Source organism: Rhipicephalus sanguineus, chromosome 7 (genome assembly GCF_013339695.2).
Source record: "Rhipicephalus sanguineus isolate Rsan-2018 chromosome 7, BIME_Rsan_1.4, whole genome shotgun sequence".
Lineage (NCBI taxonomy): Eukaryota > Metazoa > Arthropoda > Arachnida > Ixodida > Ixodidae > Rhipicephalus > Rhipicephalus sanguineus.
The window spans coordinates 128,677,763-128,698,763 of NC_051182.1; the positions used below are offsets into that span (position 1 = coordinate 128,677,763).

The window sequence follows — 21,001 nt, forward strand, 5'->3', positions numbered from 1 at the left end:
TCCGGAGATGTGAGTCTGGTTTATGGCGCGGCTTGCTACTCTGCATCTAGCGCGTCAACTGGACTTTTTATTTCTGTTACCCTCAGAGCCTAAACACACAGATTACCGAATATCAAAAGGTATCGTTGAGCTCGTGTAACTGACTTCAGAAAAAAACGACAGAGTTAAGCCGATTATGGCGTCATTAAGACATCCAGCGCAGATGATCCGAGAAAAAACGACCGCATTCAAGCGGCTTATGAGAAGCCCTCCCGCGATCGCGGGGGCCTCCGGTCTGTGAGCGACGGTACAACACGAGCACGCAGAAAGGTAAGACACACAAGCGAGCACGTCCAAGTTGTACATACTCGATCGTCGTTCGCCGCCTGAATCGCCAATAACCGCGCAGAACACGCCTTCGCTCCGTTTCACCATAGCCGCGGTGGACCGTTTCCCTCGCTTATCTTTGTTTATTCTCTCCTGAACTTTACGATATTTCACTGTCGAGACCTTCTTGCAGGCACTATCGGCTGGACTGGATAAGGAAAAAGAAATTAAACTCGACCAGAGGTCAATGAAAGCTCGTGCGTACACTAAGGTAAAGCGGAGAAAAAAATGTGCGAGGCATCTGGGAAGCAAAAGAAACGTTGAAACACGCATTCCCTAATGGCAAGGGCACGCGAGCATACCTCTGGTCACTCTATAGATGGTGAAGCGATGGCAAAAAATAACCTCTGTTTACGAAACGAGGTGTTGGTCGGGGCCCACCCGATGATATAGATTATTTGTTCGTGCGCAAAAAGGACCTGTTGAAGAGGAGAGTGAGCGACATCTTCGGGGTATATAAAAACGGCCAGCCTCACTGGCAGGACACACACACGCGCGCTTCTTGAAAGCCATCAGCAGGCCACTTCACCTTGGGTTATTTCAACTCACCAAGCATCATGAGGACCTTCGTGAGTACACTTGGCTTTATTGTCAGTGGGATTCGTTTAAGCCAGCCCTGTTATGCTGAGCTCATGAGTCCTTTTCATGTATAAGGCGTGAATATGCCTAAACCTTTTGCCTAAGGTATCGCTTTCAGTACTCAAACACTCTATAAACATACAAGTCTGCAAAAGAGGCCTCGTTACCAAGTTATCGTAGTGCGAACCGTGTTGCCTAGTTTAGTTCAAGGCGAGCTTGTGCATAGAATAACATGGAAGTTGCAATATAACTGCATCTTTACTTTAAACTACATCTGTCCACCCCATTAGACTTTGAGTCGGATCTTCTGCTGCAAGCTTAGCGAGCACAGCTCCCTGGAGAGTTTGCATCAAACCATGATTGCGCTTGGTCTAAAAGTGCAGTTCCCCTGCGAACATCGCCAGCGATTGTCCCCATATCTTACACTGACGTCATAGTATGGACGTTTCGGCTATTTTACAAATATTAATTCACCATCGAAGGTGTTTAAGCAGGCGGTCACTTCATGGTTCCGGACCACGAGGGCGTAATCTTACACAAATTTAATATAGAAAGACTGCAACGTTTGACAATTCTTCCGTACTCCTGAATAGTTTTCTCGAACTTAAAGCTTCTTCCGGATGAAATTTAACACCATATCCCACAGTTGCAATAGGCTTAGCACACTTAGTTTACAATGACATGTCATTTGCCGTGCCGACTGCTTGGGACACCCGTCTTGTGGCTACTGCTTCGATAAGTTTCCCAAACATAGCTTTACAAAACCATGGGTACCACTGTCGTAGTTCTTAACTGCGCAATTTCAGTCTGGTTCATACGTGTTATCGTTAAATACTATGCAAACATTATATGCATAACCTCTTGGTCATGCAAGCCCGTGTGGACAAAACATGTCCTTCGCAAGCCTTAGCAGCACTATTCCAGATACTTACTGCTCCAACAATAACTTTTCTCAGTGCCAGTTTCATTTCTACATCACAAATTTTTTTTTCAGCAGATAAAACCAATCGAAGAACAGTATAACGAATGCACCGTGTCTTTCAAAAGAATAACAGCGCAGCATAGCATAACATCGCAAAGTAACATCTTAACTAGAGTTTCTCTTTTACATCCTCACCGAATCACTAACTATTCCTACCCAAACTATCCTCCCACGCAGACCTTAGTCGTCGCTTCTCTCTTGGTCGCCGGAGCCCACTGCGGTGCCGTCTTCACCTACGGCATTCCATCCACGGTGTCTGTCATTCGTCAGCCTCTGGTCCAGCCCGTGCTGCAGCAGCACGTGGTCCAGCCCGTGGTGCACCAGACCGTAGTGAGAACCCCCGTTGTGCAGCAGACCGTGGTGAGAACCCCCGTTGTGCACGAGACCGTCGTCAGAAGCCCCGTGGTACACCAGACAGTCGTGAGAGCCCCCGTCGTTGCCCAGCACAAGGAGCTTGTCCACGTTCCACATCACGAGCACGGTTACACCATCGAGCAGAGCAAGCTGGTCCAGCCAAAGTCCACCGTCGTCCACCACGACCCACTGACCGGGTGAGGAGACTATGAATACCGCCTACCTGGCAGTGATCACTCAAGCGCGAGTAACAGAGATGTCTCTGAAGACTGAACCACAAGCAGTTCCCCCTGTAATGTGAGCAGTTGGGAGCTATGTGCGTTATGCGCGCTAACTCGTACAAGGATTACGAAAACTTATTTGAAAATTTACTTGAGTCGCGCTTGTTATAGTCGAGTGGAAGCAATTTCGTGCCAGTAACACAGAGTGTACAGTTGTTACGTTTCTCTATGTTGGTATTGGACTGTTACAACAAACGAAAGTTACGGTGAACTCACTTAGAACATGAGTTCCGACCTACTGTCACATTGTAAGGCGTGCTGCACATCTTTCGTTCATAATGATTAGCTAATTATCACAGAGAGAAATTTGTGTCAACTCATCGTCTCTACGGGTTCTCGTAGTATAAAGCTATTTCCGAACTGCCAAGTGAAATGACTAGCTAGACCTAACTTAGGGCGACAATTGAGCCACCTTTTTGTCGCTCTTTTTTTTTTTTGTGTGTGTGTGTGTGTGCTCGTGTGCGTTGCAGGCTACGTTCGATCCAAGTTTAACGCCAAGTCAAGACAATAATTACATTATCAAAAATGTGATAAAACGTCAGCCCACTTTTTTTTTCTACTCGGCAGCTGAGAGCGCGACAGCCACCCTGTAATGTATGAAGACCACAAAACGACGTGACGTTGCTTACAGCTTGTTTTTTTCTCTCTCTTTCCGAGCAGTCTGGCCTACCAGCAGACCGACTACCACCACGCCCCAGTGGTGACTGGTTCCCGTAGCTCCGTGTACCACAGCCGCCCGGGCTACATCGCCGAGCGTACCAAGACCTACGTCCTCTAAACATTTCATCACCGACTGCACCCCGCCCCGCTCCCCCCGCTCCCCTCTCCCTCTGACACCCTCCCTCACTGAGCCACCTATCCCCCATCGACCATCTTACCACCAAGCAACGACTACATGTTTTATGCGTGCGAATAAATGATAACGTTTGTTGCCAACGATGGCCTGCTGCGATACTTGTTACGCGCCAAGCTCTTGGTGCTTCACCATGGAAACAACATACTGAGGACGAACCCTTCGTTCAAGTCGCACTGGCAGCACGTCTGGGGAGAAATATACGTGAACATATCAATCTATATGCGCACGAATTTTTTATGTGCTTCGGGAACGCGCTGACACCTCACACATGGGCACTGCGAAAGCCATATGATTACGTAATTCGAAGGTTGCAGGTTAGGACCTACACCGACGGAAAGGCTGATGTTTTGTCGGCTTTAGCTCATTTCAATTTCACTTCACTAATTACTATGCCAACTTAAGGACCACAATTATGTCCCCAACGCCTTCGTTGGCGTAACTGTCCCGTTGAATTCTATTGGCTATGCCTAACAAAGAAACGAGCGCATCGAAAAATTGCATTGTATAAGCAACTCCTGCTCTCAGTTCACCTTTCGCAATTTCTGTTCGTCCCGATAGCTGCTTCATGTGTCAGCCTTTTTCCCTTAATGTGGCGAGTGTTGCCTGAATTTTTTTCCACATTTCGAGGGTCAAGTCCGAAAGGGAAGGACATGACGGAACAAGGACATGGACCTGAACGTGGAGGTGCCAGAATCGTCTGGTTTCGTGAATAGGTCTCCTATAGGAAGATCTTAAAATTTAACACATTAAAACATTAACATTAAAAAACCTCATACAAATAGTCTCCAGTTTAAACACTATTCCCCGTGTTCCTGGTTATGTCTGTCTGAGACTCCATCATTTGTGTATTTCCCGTCTTCTTTCCCTTCTCCTATCTTCCTTTCCTTAATCTCTTCCCTTCTCCCGAAAGAGTAGGCAGGCGCTGTGCCCCCCTCAGTGGCAGCTGTGAGCAGCTGCTCCCTCCCTGTTTCATTTGTGTCCTTTTATGCTTGTTTATACATATCAAATGAAAAAATTGCATGGTCGCTTATGCATTCTTCTAAGGCAACCCGAATACAAAAGTCATCGTCATCTTCTTCTTCTTCCCAGTCGATTGTGTAGATCCATATCCCTCCCCGAACGCTTTCTGCACCAAACGCGGTTCTGCACTGCCTCCAAGATCGGAGGCATCACAGCTTTCTCCACCTCACGTGGTATTGCAGTATTGCTTCCGAAATCGGCCCACCTTTGAACAAGAGACGATGTCCTGCGATGACATCATCATGTGACGTCACATTGTGCGACGGCATGATGACGTCACAGAACGCTGCGCAGCACAGCACGGTGAAAACGAAGCTTTCGGACCAGTCGCGTCGTTCCCAAGAGGACGTCAAGAAGTTCATTTTTTCTCACGAATCAAACTGAAATCCACAAGCTGCATTTCATTCCGTCTTCTGACGCACTACAATGCTCTTTTTTTTATCGTGGGTAGTTCGAATAGTAATGATTAACTCGTACTTCAGCCTTACTGCGTCATCCAGCTGTAGTACCAGAATGTAGTGCTGGTGCATGGCGCAAATCGTGTCCTACGATTACCTTAATTTCTCGATTACCTAAAGCACTGCAGCGCATAATATTGACGTTTTAGACGTTCTCAACCATTGGCCCCTCACTGTGACATAAATTTCTATTTGCATTTAGTGTTAAATGTAGCTAGTTTAGCGATACAGAAAGTGATTTGACAAAACTTGAAATTCCGCGAGATTGTGCATAGCTTATGGGAAACTTGGTGCGCAAAAAACAAGACAAATCACCAGAACGAGATAGACAGGACGGGCGCTACTTTCATCTAACTTTATTTGCGGCTTCGCCAGCAAATATATGCAGAAAACACACATGCGCAGAAATCAAATACATTGTCACAAACACGTATTCACTTCAGCAAAAATAATCAAGATATTCAGTTTCTGCCTTCCAAAGCTTCACCGATGTGTCACTGACACACCAACCCCCTATCTTCCTGATATGAAACGCTTACAGTAACTCCCGTGTCATCTTATCACTACCTCTGCCCGTTCTGGTGATTTGTCTTGTTTTGTGCGCGCAAAGTTTCCCAACAGAAAGTGAATGCAACCAATTTCAGTCTGATCACATCAGCGCTTTCCCGAGTTGAGTCATATGCATGCCGTGCGCGTCTGTCGATTCAAGCAGGAAAGTCGAAGCCGGTCTCAAGATAAAGCTTTGCTGCAAATAACCTCGACAATAATAGCTTTATTAAAAGGTCATTAGACGTCGTAAAGTTATCACGGTCGATGTTTTTATCTTTTTTTAACAGCGCGACACGGGACCGCGAGAGGAGGCGCAGGACAGGGCGCTCACTAACAACTCTGTTATTTCTGAAAATCCTGAAATTTGAAAATATGAACCAGCCATGCTAAAATAAACACTCTGTTAACAGCAATATAATTGCGAAGGAGACCAGCCCACAATCATGACAAGACAAAGAAAGAAGGACACCAACACAGCACTGAGCCTGCAACACTTGGTTTTTTGTTTTTGTTTTAGTTTTTTTTTTTTACAGCGAAAGCTCTTTTGATATTACAACAGCCGATTTTGGTGGTGTAGTTGTCCGCCGCCGTCACCGGTGCCCGTAACCGCCATAGCCCACAAAGAGAAAAAAATATCCAGGATCGGGTGGGATTTGAACCCGGGTCCACTGGCAGTCGAGCATTCTATCACAGAGATATGTCGGTGCTTGGAACTCCTTCGCAAAAAGACCCTATGCAGGCGTCATTCCGGGCAAGGAATACCGTTAGCAGATGTTACATAGCATGGTAGAAGAGCAAAATAACGAGCAGGCGTCACGCAGTGCGAAGTGCATAACGTGTGGGCGGTTTAAAGCTTCCCACTACAGGGGTGTGCGAATAGTGCAATTTAGAACCGAATCGAATACGAATCTAAAAGCGATGACACCGAATCAAAAACGCATACGAATCGAATACTATTCGAATAGTTTTCGAGTAGTGAGGCAACCATTTTCAAAGCAGCCCTAGAATGGCAATGTATCCCTTTTCGAAACAGCACAACATTTTATTTGAAAAAAAAAAGAATGCTCACAAGCTTTAAGAGAGGAACATTACGATTACTTTTAAACCACAAAAAATAATACCACGATTATGTGAGCTGAAGCAAGCTCGTATGCAACAGCAACTGGAGTCTCAGCAATGTTTTTTTTTTTTTTAACTGCAGGCAGAAATAAAGCATTGAATGCAGTATTCAAAGTGACACTTTGTCCATAGCGTTTAAATAAAAGTGACGTATAAGTATTAAACAATATCCATGAGTCAACATAATCATGAATTTCATGATGACATGACTGAAGATTATGGATTGATGACTCTGTCGCCTCGGCGACATTGGAGTTTTAAGCAAAAACGCCTTCATCCTGTGGTTAATATAGTGTCGATAGGCCCGTAAAGCCTTGGGCAGCATGCATATTGGCAATTGGCTGATTAAAACAAGAAACGTTACGCCTCCCTTTTCCAAAGTTTTGTTCCTTTGAGGATTTTTCATCAGCGCTCATTATTCGAGAAATATTCGAAAATATTCGATATTTCTAATATGCCCGATTCTATTCGATATTCCAAATTTTCTAATGTTCACACACCCCTACTTCCCACCCATTGCAAATGGCTCCGCCATAATCCTTCATTGTCATCAGCCAAAGCACCCACAAAGTACATATAATGCCCTTACAGACGTGTAATGGGTAGCTCGCTTCTACGCAGGGTGTTGAATAATGACATGGTTATGTTGAGTGATTTCGAGAACCATCGAGCAAGCCAGCTTCTTGACCGTAAGGGAGCTTAAACCCGAAATTTTTTTCGAAGTAAAAGTCCCTAAAGTACAGCTCACTTTATCTCGGCCAAGTCACGCAAGCGACCGCCTCAACGGAGCATAGAGTGACGTTAGCTAGAGTGGAAGGTGAGGAAAAAAGAGATCATTTGTGCGCGAGATGGTGAGATGTTGTTCATCAGGGCACAGCGAAACACACAGGATAGCTTCAACAGGTTGTATCAAGTAGGCCTCGCTAGTGTTCATATGCTCGTGCTGCCACCAGGGGGCGGTAGAGAACTACTCGACAGTAGTTAACACCAACTATACCTGTTTATAACCGATTTAGTCAAGTTCTGATCTCTTACAGTTCGCCTGGTAATAATGTACGGTGTAGCTTGGGCACAAGTCTGTTTAAAACATATTTGCACGTGTACCAAAGGTCATAAGCGTGCGCAGTGTTCCCCTTCAGCGGGGGGGGGGGGGCGAAGGTGCATCGCAGCGCCCCCCCTCCCTGTTAGGTCAATGTATGGGGCAGACACTGCACCCCCCCCCCTGCGCACGCCTATGCCAAAGGTAACGAAGATGGCGACCGTCTAGCAATCGGAACCACGTCATCTTCCTCCTCTTCTTCAGTGCAGCTACACTACGCCCGATGTTCTGTATCAACATAGATAATACTAATAATAATGATACTAATAATAATAACAATTCTTCGGGTTTTACGTCCCAAAACCCCTATGTGATTATGAGGGACGCCGTAGTGGAGGGCTCCGGAAATTTCGACCACCTGGGGTTCTTTACGTGCACCTAAACCTAAGTACACAGGCCTCGATATACCATTTCGCCTGAATCGAAATGCGGCCGCCGCGGCCGGGATTCGATCCCGCGACCTTCGGGTCCGCAATCGAGCAGCGTAACCGCTAGACCACCACAGCGGGTTTATCAGCAAAGAGGCGCACGTCACGGGCGCGAGAGTTGCGGTGCCACAGACATTGCGATGCCGCAGACACCTTGGCGCCCTCTTGATCACGTGAACGCCGCTGAAAGGAATTCAGTAGAATTCGCTCATCGGCAACCCCGCCTGCTGAACGAATAAACTCCGTTTCACAACAGTCAAGCTACAACTCGACGTTGGCCCGGCACACGCGCGCAGAATCATTTTCCCTTGAACTTTCCCGACTGGAATGATCAACTAAATACAACACGTGTCAGTGCGCTGAACAGCATCGATTCAAGAAGCATTCTTTCGAAGGTATCGCTTTTCCCTTCCTTGTAATTCAAGAGCTATCACTGTCCAGGTTATTCCGCGGTATCTGGCCGATAATGTAATGCGAACACTGCGCTGAGGAAGCGCCGAAAGCATCGTGAAGCAGGAAAGGGCAACAGAACGTGCGAAGAATCTGCGGCAATAAAAGAAATTGCAAAGCGCGTACTCAATGAAACAAGCGTATGCGGGCGACGTTTCGGACTGTTCTAAGCTCCTGAAGAAACGTGAAAAATGTCTTCTTGTTTACAAAAGCATGTTGCGTCAGTACCTCTTTCACGTCTCCCCTCTCTATAATTTATTTTTCTGCTCGTAAAGCTGGTCGGTCGAATGAGAAGTAGTGGACCGCTTTCAGGTATAAAAGCCGCAGTTATCAGCTGCAGACGTCAACAAGCACATCCTGAGAAGTCACCAGTAGCATCTTCGTTCAGCCTACCAAGCATCATGAACACCTTCGTGAGTACACATCTCTGTACAGGCCGCGGCTGGTCTAGCACCCACAGAAGGCATACTTTACGTTTGGGACTTCGCAACGCCGGTTTATAAAACTACAACTCGAAAAGGTCTTCTGGTAACACTTATTTAGCTCCTCGCGAGCCGACAGTGCTGAAAACGTAAACCACATAGAAGTCTGCATGCACTGTATATGCCAGCGCTAACGCCAAGACAACGTCTTCAGAGGGTGTCTCGAGATGAACCCATATTCAAGGGGCGTGTATTAAGGCCCCGAATGATTGCAGAATTAGAGGGACTAAATATTTCAACACAGCACTTTTTAACCCTGAGGGCCGTTCACACTTGTCGCCCACGCGAAAATGAGAATCACTCTCGTCGCTGCCGCCTGCATGACTACCAACTTTGACAGCCTGTGAACAGAAAGCGCCTGCCAGCCCAGAAATTTATATCGAGGGAGGTGGAGGGGTCCCGACACCTTTTTATGAATTTTTGGACGTACTTGTGGGAGTGCGTGGATGTATATATATACACAAGAAAGCTAAAAATTTCACCAGCACCTAATGGTCTCTTATTCATTCAACCTTTTGCAATGAATTAAAACAGCGAGACTGAACGAGGACCCACAGTTCTGAAGGGTCTCGTCTGTGATGTATGTTTTTCCTTTATGTCCTTCTTCTGTCACGTTGCTTCAGTTCGGTAATTCTCTCTCTATCTCTAACCAACACGGCAGTCAACTCCTCACAGCGTATCTTTTTCTACCAGTTGATATACGTCACGCACATGCATTCTGCGTCCTTGTTAACCTCTCTGCGAGTCGTGTCAGCGACGTTACCCGTACTCTTTCCTCGCCCGTAGTCTTTGGCCGTCGCCTGCCTTCTTGTGGCCGGAGCCCACTGCGGCGCCGTCTTCACCTACGGCGTCCCATCCACCGTGTCAGTCGTCCACCAGACCGTGGCCAAGCCCGTGGTCCAGCAGCACGTTGTCCAGCACGTCGTCGCTCAGCCAGTCGTTCAGCGCGTCGTCCACCAGCCCGTGGTTCACCAGCAGGTCGTGCACACGCCCGTGGTGCACCAGTAAGTGGTTCACCAGCCCGTGGTGTACCAGTCCGCGGTCAGGGCACCCGTGGTGGCCCAGCACAAGGAGCTGGTGCACGTACCGCACCACGAGCACGGCTACACCATCGAGCACAGCAGGCTCGTCCAGCCAAAGTCCACCGTAGTCCACCACGACCCACTCACCGGGTAAGACGCGAGCTTCACAATCCACTTATGGGACCTATGGCCAATGACAAACCTCCCAGTCGTTCACACACCCCTTTTGCACAGGGTCCTTTATTAGGTGTGTGGTGGGGGGGAACAAAGTTCTTGCGCAGCACCCCTCTTTCCCATCGGATGAGTCCGAAAGAAAATCAGCTTCGTAATGAATGCAAAAATGAAAATGAAGCAATGACGTGCTCATCAAAACAGCCTACCTTTGGTACTCGGCTTTCCGGGGGTAAAAGGAAGTAAACAGCTCTTGGAACGCGACATTATCGTTAGAAACCTCTAGGGCCATAACGCTGCACATTCAACAGTGACTGCGGAGGTCCGACTGAGTGAAGACATGAGGCTGACTTGGCGCCCACCCTAGGCAATTGGGATGGGGGAGTGCTTTCAGTCAAACATAAATTCCTGGACCGCAGCGTAAGTAAGCATCTCTGTGGCTATACCCAAGGGTTTGGGAGAGAGTGAGCGGAGGAAATGGAAAGGCAGGGAAGTCAACCAGACACACCTCCGGTTTGCTACCCTGCACTGGGGGGAAGGGGGTTGGGCATAAGAAGGAAAGGAGAAATAGAACGAAGAGTCACGCTTCACACGAGGGCACATATTGACGCCACAATGTGACACAGGCTTGCAGAGTCCGGTTGAAGCTCTCTATGAAAGGAGAACGTGAATCACCAGAAACCCACGCCAATATCGCGAAAAAGATATTCAATGTTACTTTTTTCTCAATGTAGAAAAGTGGTAGCACGATGAGAAGTGGTCCACAGTTTGCTCCCATATTGCGAATGCCCCATATTAATCCACTTTTCATGTTTGGCCACCTTTGAAACTTCGTGCAGCTTCACGCTACATTTCGTGTTCTTTCTTTTTTTTTCCTTTACGAACAGCCTGCCGTACCAGCAGACCGACTACCACCACGCTCCAGTGGTGACCGGTTCCCGCAGCTCCGTGTACCACAGCCGCCCTGGCTACATCGCCGAGCGTACCAAGACCTACGTCCTGTAACGTTTCATCACTGACTGCCCCCCTTGGCCCCCTTCACGGCCCCCCTCACCCCCTCATCGATGTCAACTATTCCCCATCGACCATCCTACCACCCCGTATCCACGTTAAGTTGTTTGAACGTGAATAAACGCTAATGTTAGTTTCCCAGTGACGTCTGAGGATTTCATTATCATAGACGTGCAGCCCGTTGTAGTCTCTCATGGGGCAACTAATACAAGTACCCACTATGTCATAAACCATAATTTTTGTGAATTGGGGAAGCACCCACTCCGCCGTTATTCATCATTCTGCGGAGAAGCGTGATACCCGCTACGCATGTGTAAGGCATTATGTGCACTTTGTTGATGCTGTGGCTGATGACGTTGAAGAACTATGGCTGAGCCCTTCGTAATGGTTTGGAAGCATTAAACTACCCGCTCGTTACGCAATTCGCATTGTGTGACGCCTGGTTGTTACTTTACTCTTCGACCACGCTATGAAACACGTGTTAACGCGAGTTCTTGCCCAACATGGCGCCTGTATAGTGTATTTCTGCGACAGAGTTTCAAGCACTGCTGTGACTCTGTGGTTCGAAAAAAAATACTTCGAAAAAAAAAATATGAATGCCATATAGGGGAAGGAGTCTCGTTAACGCATGTAATTTTGCATGGCAGAAGCATAGAAGTGCGCCAGGCGTCAAAACATGTGAATTGCGCAACGAGTGGGTGTTTTAAAGGCCCGTTCATTACAAAGCACTCAGACATATATAATCATCATCATCCGCAAGAGCATCAACAAAGTGAGCAGCTGCGTTGGTTCGCGTGTTGCATTACGGACGCGTAGTGGGCCCTTCGCTGATTCGCAAAAAGAAGAATTATGACGTAGTGGGCACCTTGCAACTGTACTTGCAGTAAGCATTCTAAGATAGTTTGAAACGGCCAATGTTACGCGCACAGACGTTAGCTGCCTTACGGCAGGGTTGGGGCATGCGCCGAAAACGGAAGTCAGGCTAGCAGTTGAAAAGGCGATGCACACAGGGCCCGATTACGCTATCGCGTTCTACTCTCGAAGGCGAAGCTCTAGCGTCCCTTAAGTGTTCGCACTGCCTCCAGGTTCGGACGCATCGCAACATTCCTGCACGCCACGTTTGACCTAGCGACTATGTCATGTGATGACGTCGTATGACGTCACGACATGATGACGTTACAAGTACTTGGCCTACTGTGACGTCATTATGACCTCATATGGTGCCGTCATCAAGTGACGATTTTTCGCATCACTCGTGTTGACGCCGATGCTTAATTTTTGTCTATCTGGGCTTTCTCCTTGAATATCCCCGACAGGGATCATAGGCACGGACGTGTAAATGGCAATAGGTTTTCGGAGGCAAGTACATAAAGACCTGTGTAAAAAAACATGGTTGATCCCTCCATCATAGGAAACGGAATAACACGAAAGTAAAGCGTGCCCTTACAGAAGTAACTGAATGCTTACTGTACATTGATATAAGACAGTTTGCACAACGTATATTGATGTCTGGCACCGTTTAACGTGTATGCACCCACTCTGATGATTGGTGGTACATCTCCATCCCAACGACTAACGTCCATGTTAAATGATTAAACAAACCCTAGTTAGTAGCTGTAGTAGTTAACGGTGAAAGCGTAATCAGAGAACGAGGTGTGATAGCCAGAAGAGCGTCGCATATTGGACGCAGAACTTGGTCGCCATCCCGCGGCATGTTAAAATGTGATTGAACACCACGGCCGGACTAGAGGGAAACGCAAAGCGCGTCGTGCCGCCTCGGTAGCCCGGCCTCGATTTTTCTCGGGGCGAGCACGTGAGCGTGAAACGCGGTGTTACAACCAGGTGAGGCAGGCGTGCGTCGCAGAGCTATTTTTGGTTTTTATTAGCATGATGCTATGAGCGAGGCCGACGCTTTTACTATGCTTGGGCAAAGGTCACCACCACGCGGTGTGTTAAGGCATTGACAAAATTCAACTTCTATCGAAAACGCACCGAACGGGACGGACGCGTAACGCGTTGCAGGTGCTAGTCGTGGAGGCCACAGCAATGACGAATTACTTTACCTTACCACTCCCAGAGGTCAACACCACCCAGCCAACCGGGAGAGCGGTAGATATAAAAGGCGCGTTTGTAAAGCCTCCAGAGTCTGTTACCGTGGCGCAGTGGATAGCGTGCCCGGCATCTGTTGTTGCGGACCTAGCGGTCGTGGGTTCGGTGCCCGTTGACGGTACCTTTTTTTCTTTGCCATCTGATCGTGTATATTTTTTCGACGTCATTTCCGTGACGGAAATGCGTCACTGAAGTCCTGGTGGACCCCGGCATAAAACACTTTCGTGTTAAAACTAAATCGGTATTTGATGAGGAAACTGAGGAACACAGCCACCGTGTTTCACGGTGAATCCTCTCTGCGAGCTCGCAAGCGATATTCACAACGGCAAATGACAAAGGCCGAGAGACCAAACTGGTCGCAACAGCGACGGTGGCAGTCGTTCGCTTCAATTTCGAAAAGTGGTCAAATTAGTCAGGTGACTTACGGCAGTTTTCTTGAAATCGAAGTGCTGGGACATAGTACTTCAACCAAAAGAGTTCTGTTGACGCCTTGAATGTGGATAGGACTCATTTAAGTAATTGAGAAATTTTCTTCGCATGAAGCCTACATCGTGCATGAGGTTGTCTCTACAGCACATCCTATCGACTCTTTTTGAACATTCTAACAGATTCCTGAGGTTCCTTGAACAATGGCTTAAGAATTGCCGTTTTCCTTTCTTTTCTGTCTTTTTTTTTTGTTTTTCTCTTTCATTTTTTTTTGGGGGGGGGGGGGGGGGTGATACTCTTAAAGACAAGTAGAAGCGCAGTGGGCGAGTGTTGCCGAAGTGAATGAACGTTAAAACAAAATAGCTACAGATCGCTATCGAAGCCAGCGAAAAGATTGAGCGCGCTGATCGACTTGAAGGCCGACCAGCGAGAAAACACAGGCAGGTGATGACAGGTCGACAGAGCGGTGAATCTTCGACTCGTGTGCATCCGCTCGCGGCAAGTCGAAAGGCTGAAAGTGAACTGCGTGTCGTAGACGGCGAAAAAAAACAAACAAAAAAAAAGATCGGCTCAGATTACGGAACGAGCTTTTTATATCTTTCGGGGGCGTCGTATACGAAGATCTAGACACCAAGAAACGCGAAAGGAAAGAAAATCGACAAGACGGTGGCGATGCACTCGGAGTCAGGTACTATACCATGGCCGCTACCGAATGGCGTATACGGCAAAGCTATTCGTCGATGTATAAACGATAGCGACGGTGTGCTGACATCAAGCACTACTCGTGTTGAGCCAAACCTTTCATGTCATACATACATACATACATACATACATACATACATCATACATACATACATACATACATACATACATACATACATACATGGTCTGATGCTCAGCGCTACTCACCATGCTAGCTTTCGGTGCCGCCCAAAAGCTTTGCGTCTCCTAATTCTCCAACCCAGACGCTACACAGCGATGCGAAATTTGCTTGCACAGCCCGAGCGCACCACGGCGGAATTTAGCTTCTTAATAATAAATATTATTGTTGGAGTTCTTACGTCCCAAAACGACGGTATGATTATGAGGGACCCCTAATGCGGAATTCCGGAAATTTCGACCATCTAGTGTTATTTAATGTGCACCTACATCTCCTAAGTACACGGGGCTTTGGCATTTTGCCTCCATCCAAATGCGGCCGCCGCGGTCGGGATTCGATCCCGCAACCTTCGGGTCAGCAGTCGAGCACTGTAACCACTAGACCACCGTGGCGGGGAATTTAGCTTCTTATACGTATTCGTACTCTTTTTTACTCTCAAGGACACAGCGTGGAGAGACAAATTAGTTTTTCAAGCAAAGCAACCAAACGTATAGGCCAGCACTGGTCTATCTGTCCGCATCTACAGGGGCCATTCCAATGCGGTAATGATATTATTACCACATTGGGCTACAAGAATATGGTAATAAAAGCTGCCACATAGAAATTACACATATACGTGTTTTGAGCATCCGGTTCAACAGCCGGCACAAAGAGTTTTCAGAAAGTAACGACCACTGCACGAAAAGATGGAATACACGAGCCCTTCACGCCGACAAAAAAAAAAGAAAAAAAGAAACCTTTTTGCTGCAACTTCGCTTCTGAATGCACTGACAGAATTTTTTTTCTTCTTTTTTTTTGCACTAATGACTAGAATTATACAGCCTTCGCTTCACCGACACCATGAACGCACCGCGTTGACTATTACAGCTGAATATTATAGCTGTTACGGCTGGATTTACTAACACCGCGATTTATGCGGTTACGTCCCTTCATCCGCGTACTTAAAATGACAACGTCTTAGTACAAGATAAGCGTAAGCATGTAGGTGCCCTCCGTATAGGCGAGCGTACGCAAGCGCATAAGCTAGTATTACCTAACATTCACATAGTACATGGACAAGAGATACAGGTGCTCCGCGCCAGCATTTTTTTTTCTTTCTCGCAAACCAGACTGGGCAACGACCAGAGAAGCACTGTACGAACGCGCTCTTCGTCGAACTTTTTTTTATTTTTCTCTTGCGTCGACCATTACGAAGCTGTCGCTACTCAGATCATACCGCCGTATCTTTCGAGTCATCGGATTGAACAAGAAAAAAAAAAAGAATGAGTGAGCAAACAGGCAACGAAGGCCTGGCGTGGAATGAAAAATCAAAAGAAGGCCGCAAAGAGAGTTGAACTGGCACCCAGCTTTCTTCGGAAAGGGAGATTTCTGTCACGTCTCCTGTATTCTCGCTTTTTGAAGAGGTTAACTATACTTGGTTGTTTACGAATCCGCTATCGTCTATACCCTCCCCTTCCCCCCTCCCCCTCCGTCCCTCCACCTCGCTGATACCTGATTTGCCTAAGAGGAGAGGGGTTACACGAATAGGTATAAAAGCTGGCCGCCTGGCCAGGGCTAGAACACTTTCAGCTCTGAAGTCGTCAGCTCCAACAGCTTCGTTCTTTGTTGAGACCATACCTTGTCCTGCCAGGCATCATGAACACCTTCGTGAGTACATGCATGTGACAATACTCATTTTGACCTGAAAGTTGTGCTCGTTTATGCATCGTTACGTAAGAAACGTAAGGGCATTAATGTTAACCAGACTTGTACAGTGTACTACCCTAGAAGTGAAGAGTATAGTGAAGATACGACTGAAAGAGAGATGGGAGGTGGGTGTTTCGACCAATCATACGCACAGGACAAGGCGTGTCCGCCTCGGTGGTACAGTGGTTACGGTGCTCGGCTGCTAACCCTAAAGTCGCGGGTTCGATCCCGGCCGCGGCGGCCGCATTTCGATGGAGGCGAAATGCCAAAGGCCAGTGTACTGTGCGATGTCGGTGCATGTTAAACACCAGATGGTCGAAAATTTCCGCAGCCCTGCACTACGGCGTGCCTCATAATTGTATACCCTAGTTTTGGCACGTAAGACCCCAGATATGGACAAGTCTTGGTGTAGACACAGTAGTGCAATATCATGTGTTTCATTCCTATGCTGTAGAGAGAGAGAGAGAAATGCTGGAAAGGCAAGGAGGTTAAACAAAAGATAAACGTCTGATGCTGTAGAAGTGCTCGTTTGGCTTTCGAGGCTGATGAGATGCGAGGCCAGGGTCCCAGGACATTTGATGATTCCACAAAAGGCCAAAGGTTCAGTCTATTCAAAGCCCACTAGAGATTCTGGTGTTGTTTGTCGAAGCGTAAGCGGTTATAAAAGGCAGTTAAAGCCTCGTGTACAGGCGCTGCGACTTCTACTTGTCCCGTACGAATATTTGCGATTTCTACGAGTTTTTTCGCTAACCTTCACAGGGCTAAGGCTCTACGATACATTTAGTATGAACGTATATAGAAAAAACATGGCTGGTCCCTCTGTCATAGGAATCGGTATAACACGAATGTGAAACGTGTCTTCACAGACGTAGTTGAGCGTTTCTTGGGCATTCTTTCGCCCCAAGAGCGAAGGAATGAATGCTACAGCAACAAATTGTAATGTCATGCGAAGAACGGCAAGCAGCTCGAAACTTGTAACGCGCTGCTCAAGCAGAAAGGACGCGCGGAATAAACATACACAGGATGAGAGCGAACTGTCACATTTGTAACTTATTTCTGCGTGAGCACCGCGCTCCTTTCGCTAAAGCGGCCGCTGCAGTGGGCCAAGTGACCTTCGTGCTCTCAACGAAAGACGTATGTACAAACCGCCGCGATCACAAGATAAGCGCACGCACGAGCCACCATGCCCTGTAGAGGCGGGCACTCGTCGCAGCGGCGGCGACATTTAAAGCGCGCTCTTCGAGCGCTTCGCGCCATCTCGCTACTGATAACGAAAACACGCTGCAACACGGATTTCTGAGTATCGCCACCGGCAAATGGTGTATATAAATAGCTCGCCGTTAGCATTGCGAAGGGCGTGCCGTCCGTGGCCGAATCGTTTCGCGCTGCACGCTGCGGAGCGAGGGGTCGTGAGTTCGATTCCCGGTGACGAAACCCTTTCTTCTAGTTTTCTTTGTCCACTGATAGTCTTTATATTTTACAACGTCACATCCGTGACGGAAATACGTCAGTGGAGCCGTGGTGGACCCCGGCATAAAACACTTTCGTGTTAACAACCATCGCCGTGGCTCAACTCGTGTAGATTATCGTGAAGGCACCATGCGGAGGTTGTATGTTCGGCTTCCACAGAGGGCAAGTTGCCACTGACTTAGCATTAATCTTTTTTTCTCATTTTGTCTCTGCAAGTCAACAATATTTTTCTCAGAATTTCGCGAAATGCTACTTGTTGCTGGAATAAATGCTTAATACCTGTTACGATGTAAAAAGACACGAAACAAATACAAACCTAAAAAGGGTAAAGCATCGCGCACAATAATACTTATTCGTAGCATGGAAGTCCAGTCTTGTGTGTAGAAGGTTCCAACGTGCGAGAATTTATTTGCGCACGGCAATCCGATCAGCCCGATGAACTGAAAGAAAGCCCGCCTGTTCTAGCGCAAAATAAATGAATTCATGTTGAGTGCTTGAAAGACATAGAGACGTATCACAGATACAAATGTCTTACTTGTAAGTGACGCTCTTCGGCGAGGTACGGGTCTTTCCTGTCATATTACTACATATTACTTGCTTGTTTCGCAACAGACTAAGAACGAACGAGAATGTTTATGTTTAATTAGGGCTATGCTGGTGCAAATTATACGTACTGTCCTATCCTGTCTTGATATCTTGCACGCTGCCGCCGAATCGGACACTCAGCACAGTTACTCCCGATTCTGGTTTACCTTACAGACGCTTGTCGTCGCTAGCCTCCTGGTGGCCGGAGCCCACTGCGGCGCCGTCTACACCTACGGCGTTCCAGCCGCCTATTCGGTGTTGCACCAGCCCGTGGTGTACCAGACCGCGGTCAGGGCTCCCGTGGTGGCGCACCACAAGGAGCTGGTGCACGTGCCGCACCACGAGTACGGTTACACCGTCGAGCAGAGCAAGCTCTGTCCAGCCAAAGTCCACCGTCGTCCACCACGACCCACTCACCGGGTGAGCAGACTAAGCGATATTTCACCCTCTGCTTTGGTTGAGACTTATGCCACGTATCGTCGGCAGTTTATTGTGTAGAAAGAAAAACCTTCGGAGAATACATGATGCGTAGAAGTCCCGAGGTGTGCTGAGTCGAGGTAGGCGTCAAAGCACATGTGGGTTTTGTGAACTCATCAAAACCCTCAACGCAAAACAAGACTACAGTCAGCATCTAGACCACGAGGCTAGGGGAACAGTAGGTACACCAGAATTCAAACTTTGGCGACATTACCTCGGTAAGCAGCGCTGTACTCAAAGTTCCAAATGTCCGAAAATTCTGGCAATGTTTTTCACCTACGTGAAAAGCGAAAAACTGGTATCCACTGGACTGTGGCATAATAATTAAGACTTTAAAGAACGGTCGAGTCTAAGCCAGTGATAAAGAACCGGGGCCACACGTTTCAGTTTCGCGTGCTTAAGCGGTCATTTTTTTTTTTCGTGCTTTCGGGTATAAGCTAAAAAAACTGCCATTTCATCCTTTATATTCCTCCAACAGCTTGCCCTACCAGCAGACCGACTACCACCACGCCCCGGTCGTCACTGGTTCCCGTAGCTCCGTCCACCACAGCCGACCGGGCTACCTCGCCGAGCGCACCAAGACCTACGTCTACTGAACCAGATGCCACCTCCTCCTGCACGGATCTACTGCACAACTCGGACCCCCGTTTCGGCCATCTTCCGCGTGTGAATAAAGAGCGTTATTTGCCCATCAAAAGACATTTTTATTGTAGCAGAAATTGTTTCCAAAGCACACATGCATGCACGAACTCTATCATCTCTATGTCCCAGTAGAGGCAGCGACAACTTGTAGATAAAGCACGTTCTTGGGCCAGTTCGTACGTTACTCTGAATAAACGAGACGTCGAAACCACCACCGCAAGAAGGGAGAGACAGAAGAAACAGAGCACCGAGCTCTTCTGTTTCTTCTCTCTATTCTCTTGTCTGGAGGTGGTGGTTCGAGGTCTAGTGCATTTTAACTTGGAGCTACACGGACGAACACTGAAGAAGAGCAGCATGAACGTCGAGCTGCTATTCATGGATTCGTAGCTATATGGAAAGCAAATCAGAAGCAGTGCAGGTACTGGCAAAGTACGATTAGCCGAGACATGTACTACGCATCCCTGTATCTGTTTCTCTTATCAGTTCATTTGTGCATCTACGTTGTAGTCGTTTTTTTTTTAATGAATTACCAATTAGCCTCTACCTTATGCTTCGTTGGGGAATCGTTTACGTTCAGGCAAGAACACATCGCCCGCACGCAAATTAAATTGATTGAACCGGTCATACGGGCCCTTGCGAGGGATGTCACTTCAAAACCGCAACGGGAATCCGAAGAAACCAGGAGAATAACTTAACATCATGCCCGCGCCCATAGTAGTAGCGGTAGCAGTGAGTGGTTGTTTACTTGAGGAAATATATATATATTGTAATGACGAAGAACGACACCGGGGCTCTGGCGCGAGAGCAGGATGCGCAAAGAAGAGAAGAACGAGGTTCAGAATAGAACAGCCGGCCTAGTCAACAGGCGTTGTGTCTATTTCTCTGTGTCTTTCCTTTACAATGGCGCAGTCGACAGGGGTGCTGTCCCAGCTCCCTCGGACAGGGGTCCCTCCTCTGTGAGTACACCGATTGTGTCCAACTGCTCGGACCTCACCACTGGTTCCACGCGCGGATCGCCCGAGAGCGCCGCCGAGCTTACCGCCACCATCGCGCGACTCCGAGTCACGGTGAACGCCATGGCAGCGTCAATCTCCGTGCTGTCTCCTACCGCCTTGCCAGCACTGCACTCGCTCAATGCCGCGTTGGCCGCCGCCGCCTCGCAAGACCTTGAAGAGAGCTCACCCGAGAGCCGCAGAGAGCTGCGGTATACTCTCACGCAGCTCTCTTACCAACTGGCCTGCTTAGCGTCGGCTCACTCTGGATTTTCACCTGGCATGTTACCATCGCCGGCTGCCTGCGAAATACCGGAGTTCCGCGGCTTTCAGGACCACGTCGGAAATTGGGTGGCTACCATCAACGCTGTGGGAGCACGCGAAGCCTGGACAGACCAGCAGAAATGGTGGGTGGCCATCGATCACCTTCGCGATGCCGCCAAGGCATGGCATGCCTACGAAGGCGTCCGGCAAGGATCTTGGCCGGAATGGTCAGCCAAGCTGTTG

The 21,001-nt window shown here is 47.9% G+C and overlaps 2 protein-coding genes across 3 annotated transcripts in view; one reads left to right on the forward strand and one right to left on the reverse strand.

Moving 5' to 3' along the window:
- Positions 1–21,001, reverse strand: part of LOC119399894 (ubiquitin domain-containing protein UBFD1-like) — a 48,084-nt gene that overhangs the window by 9,288 nt on the left and 17,795 nt on the right. The window lies entirely within an intron of this gene.
- Positions 8,931–19,458, forward strand: LOC125759352 (uncharacterized). 2 transcript variants are annotated; one of them, XM_049417890.1, is made up of 3 exons: positions 8,931–8,954; positions 18,558–18,803; positions 19,339–19,458. In XM_049417890.1, exons 1-3 carry the CDS (start codon positions 8,943–8,945, stop codon positions 19,393–19,395), a joined length of 315 nt encoding a protein of 104 aa, XP_049273847.1. In that variant the 5' UTR covers positions 8,931–8,942; the 3' UTR covers positions 19,396–19,458. The 2 variants fall into 2 exon arrangements, with proteins under 2 accessions (XP_049273847.1, XP_049273848.1); XM_049417891.1 differs by lacking the exon at positions 8,931–8,954 and adding an exon at positions 16,262–16,289.

Excerpts from the sequence above, each read along its gene's own strand:
- LOC125759352 (XM_049417890.1), top strand. Across the intron at positions 18,804-19,338 it reads CACCACGACCCACTCACCGG|CTTGCCCTACCAGCAGACCG; the intron begins GTGAGCAGACTA and ends TTCCTCCAACAG.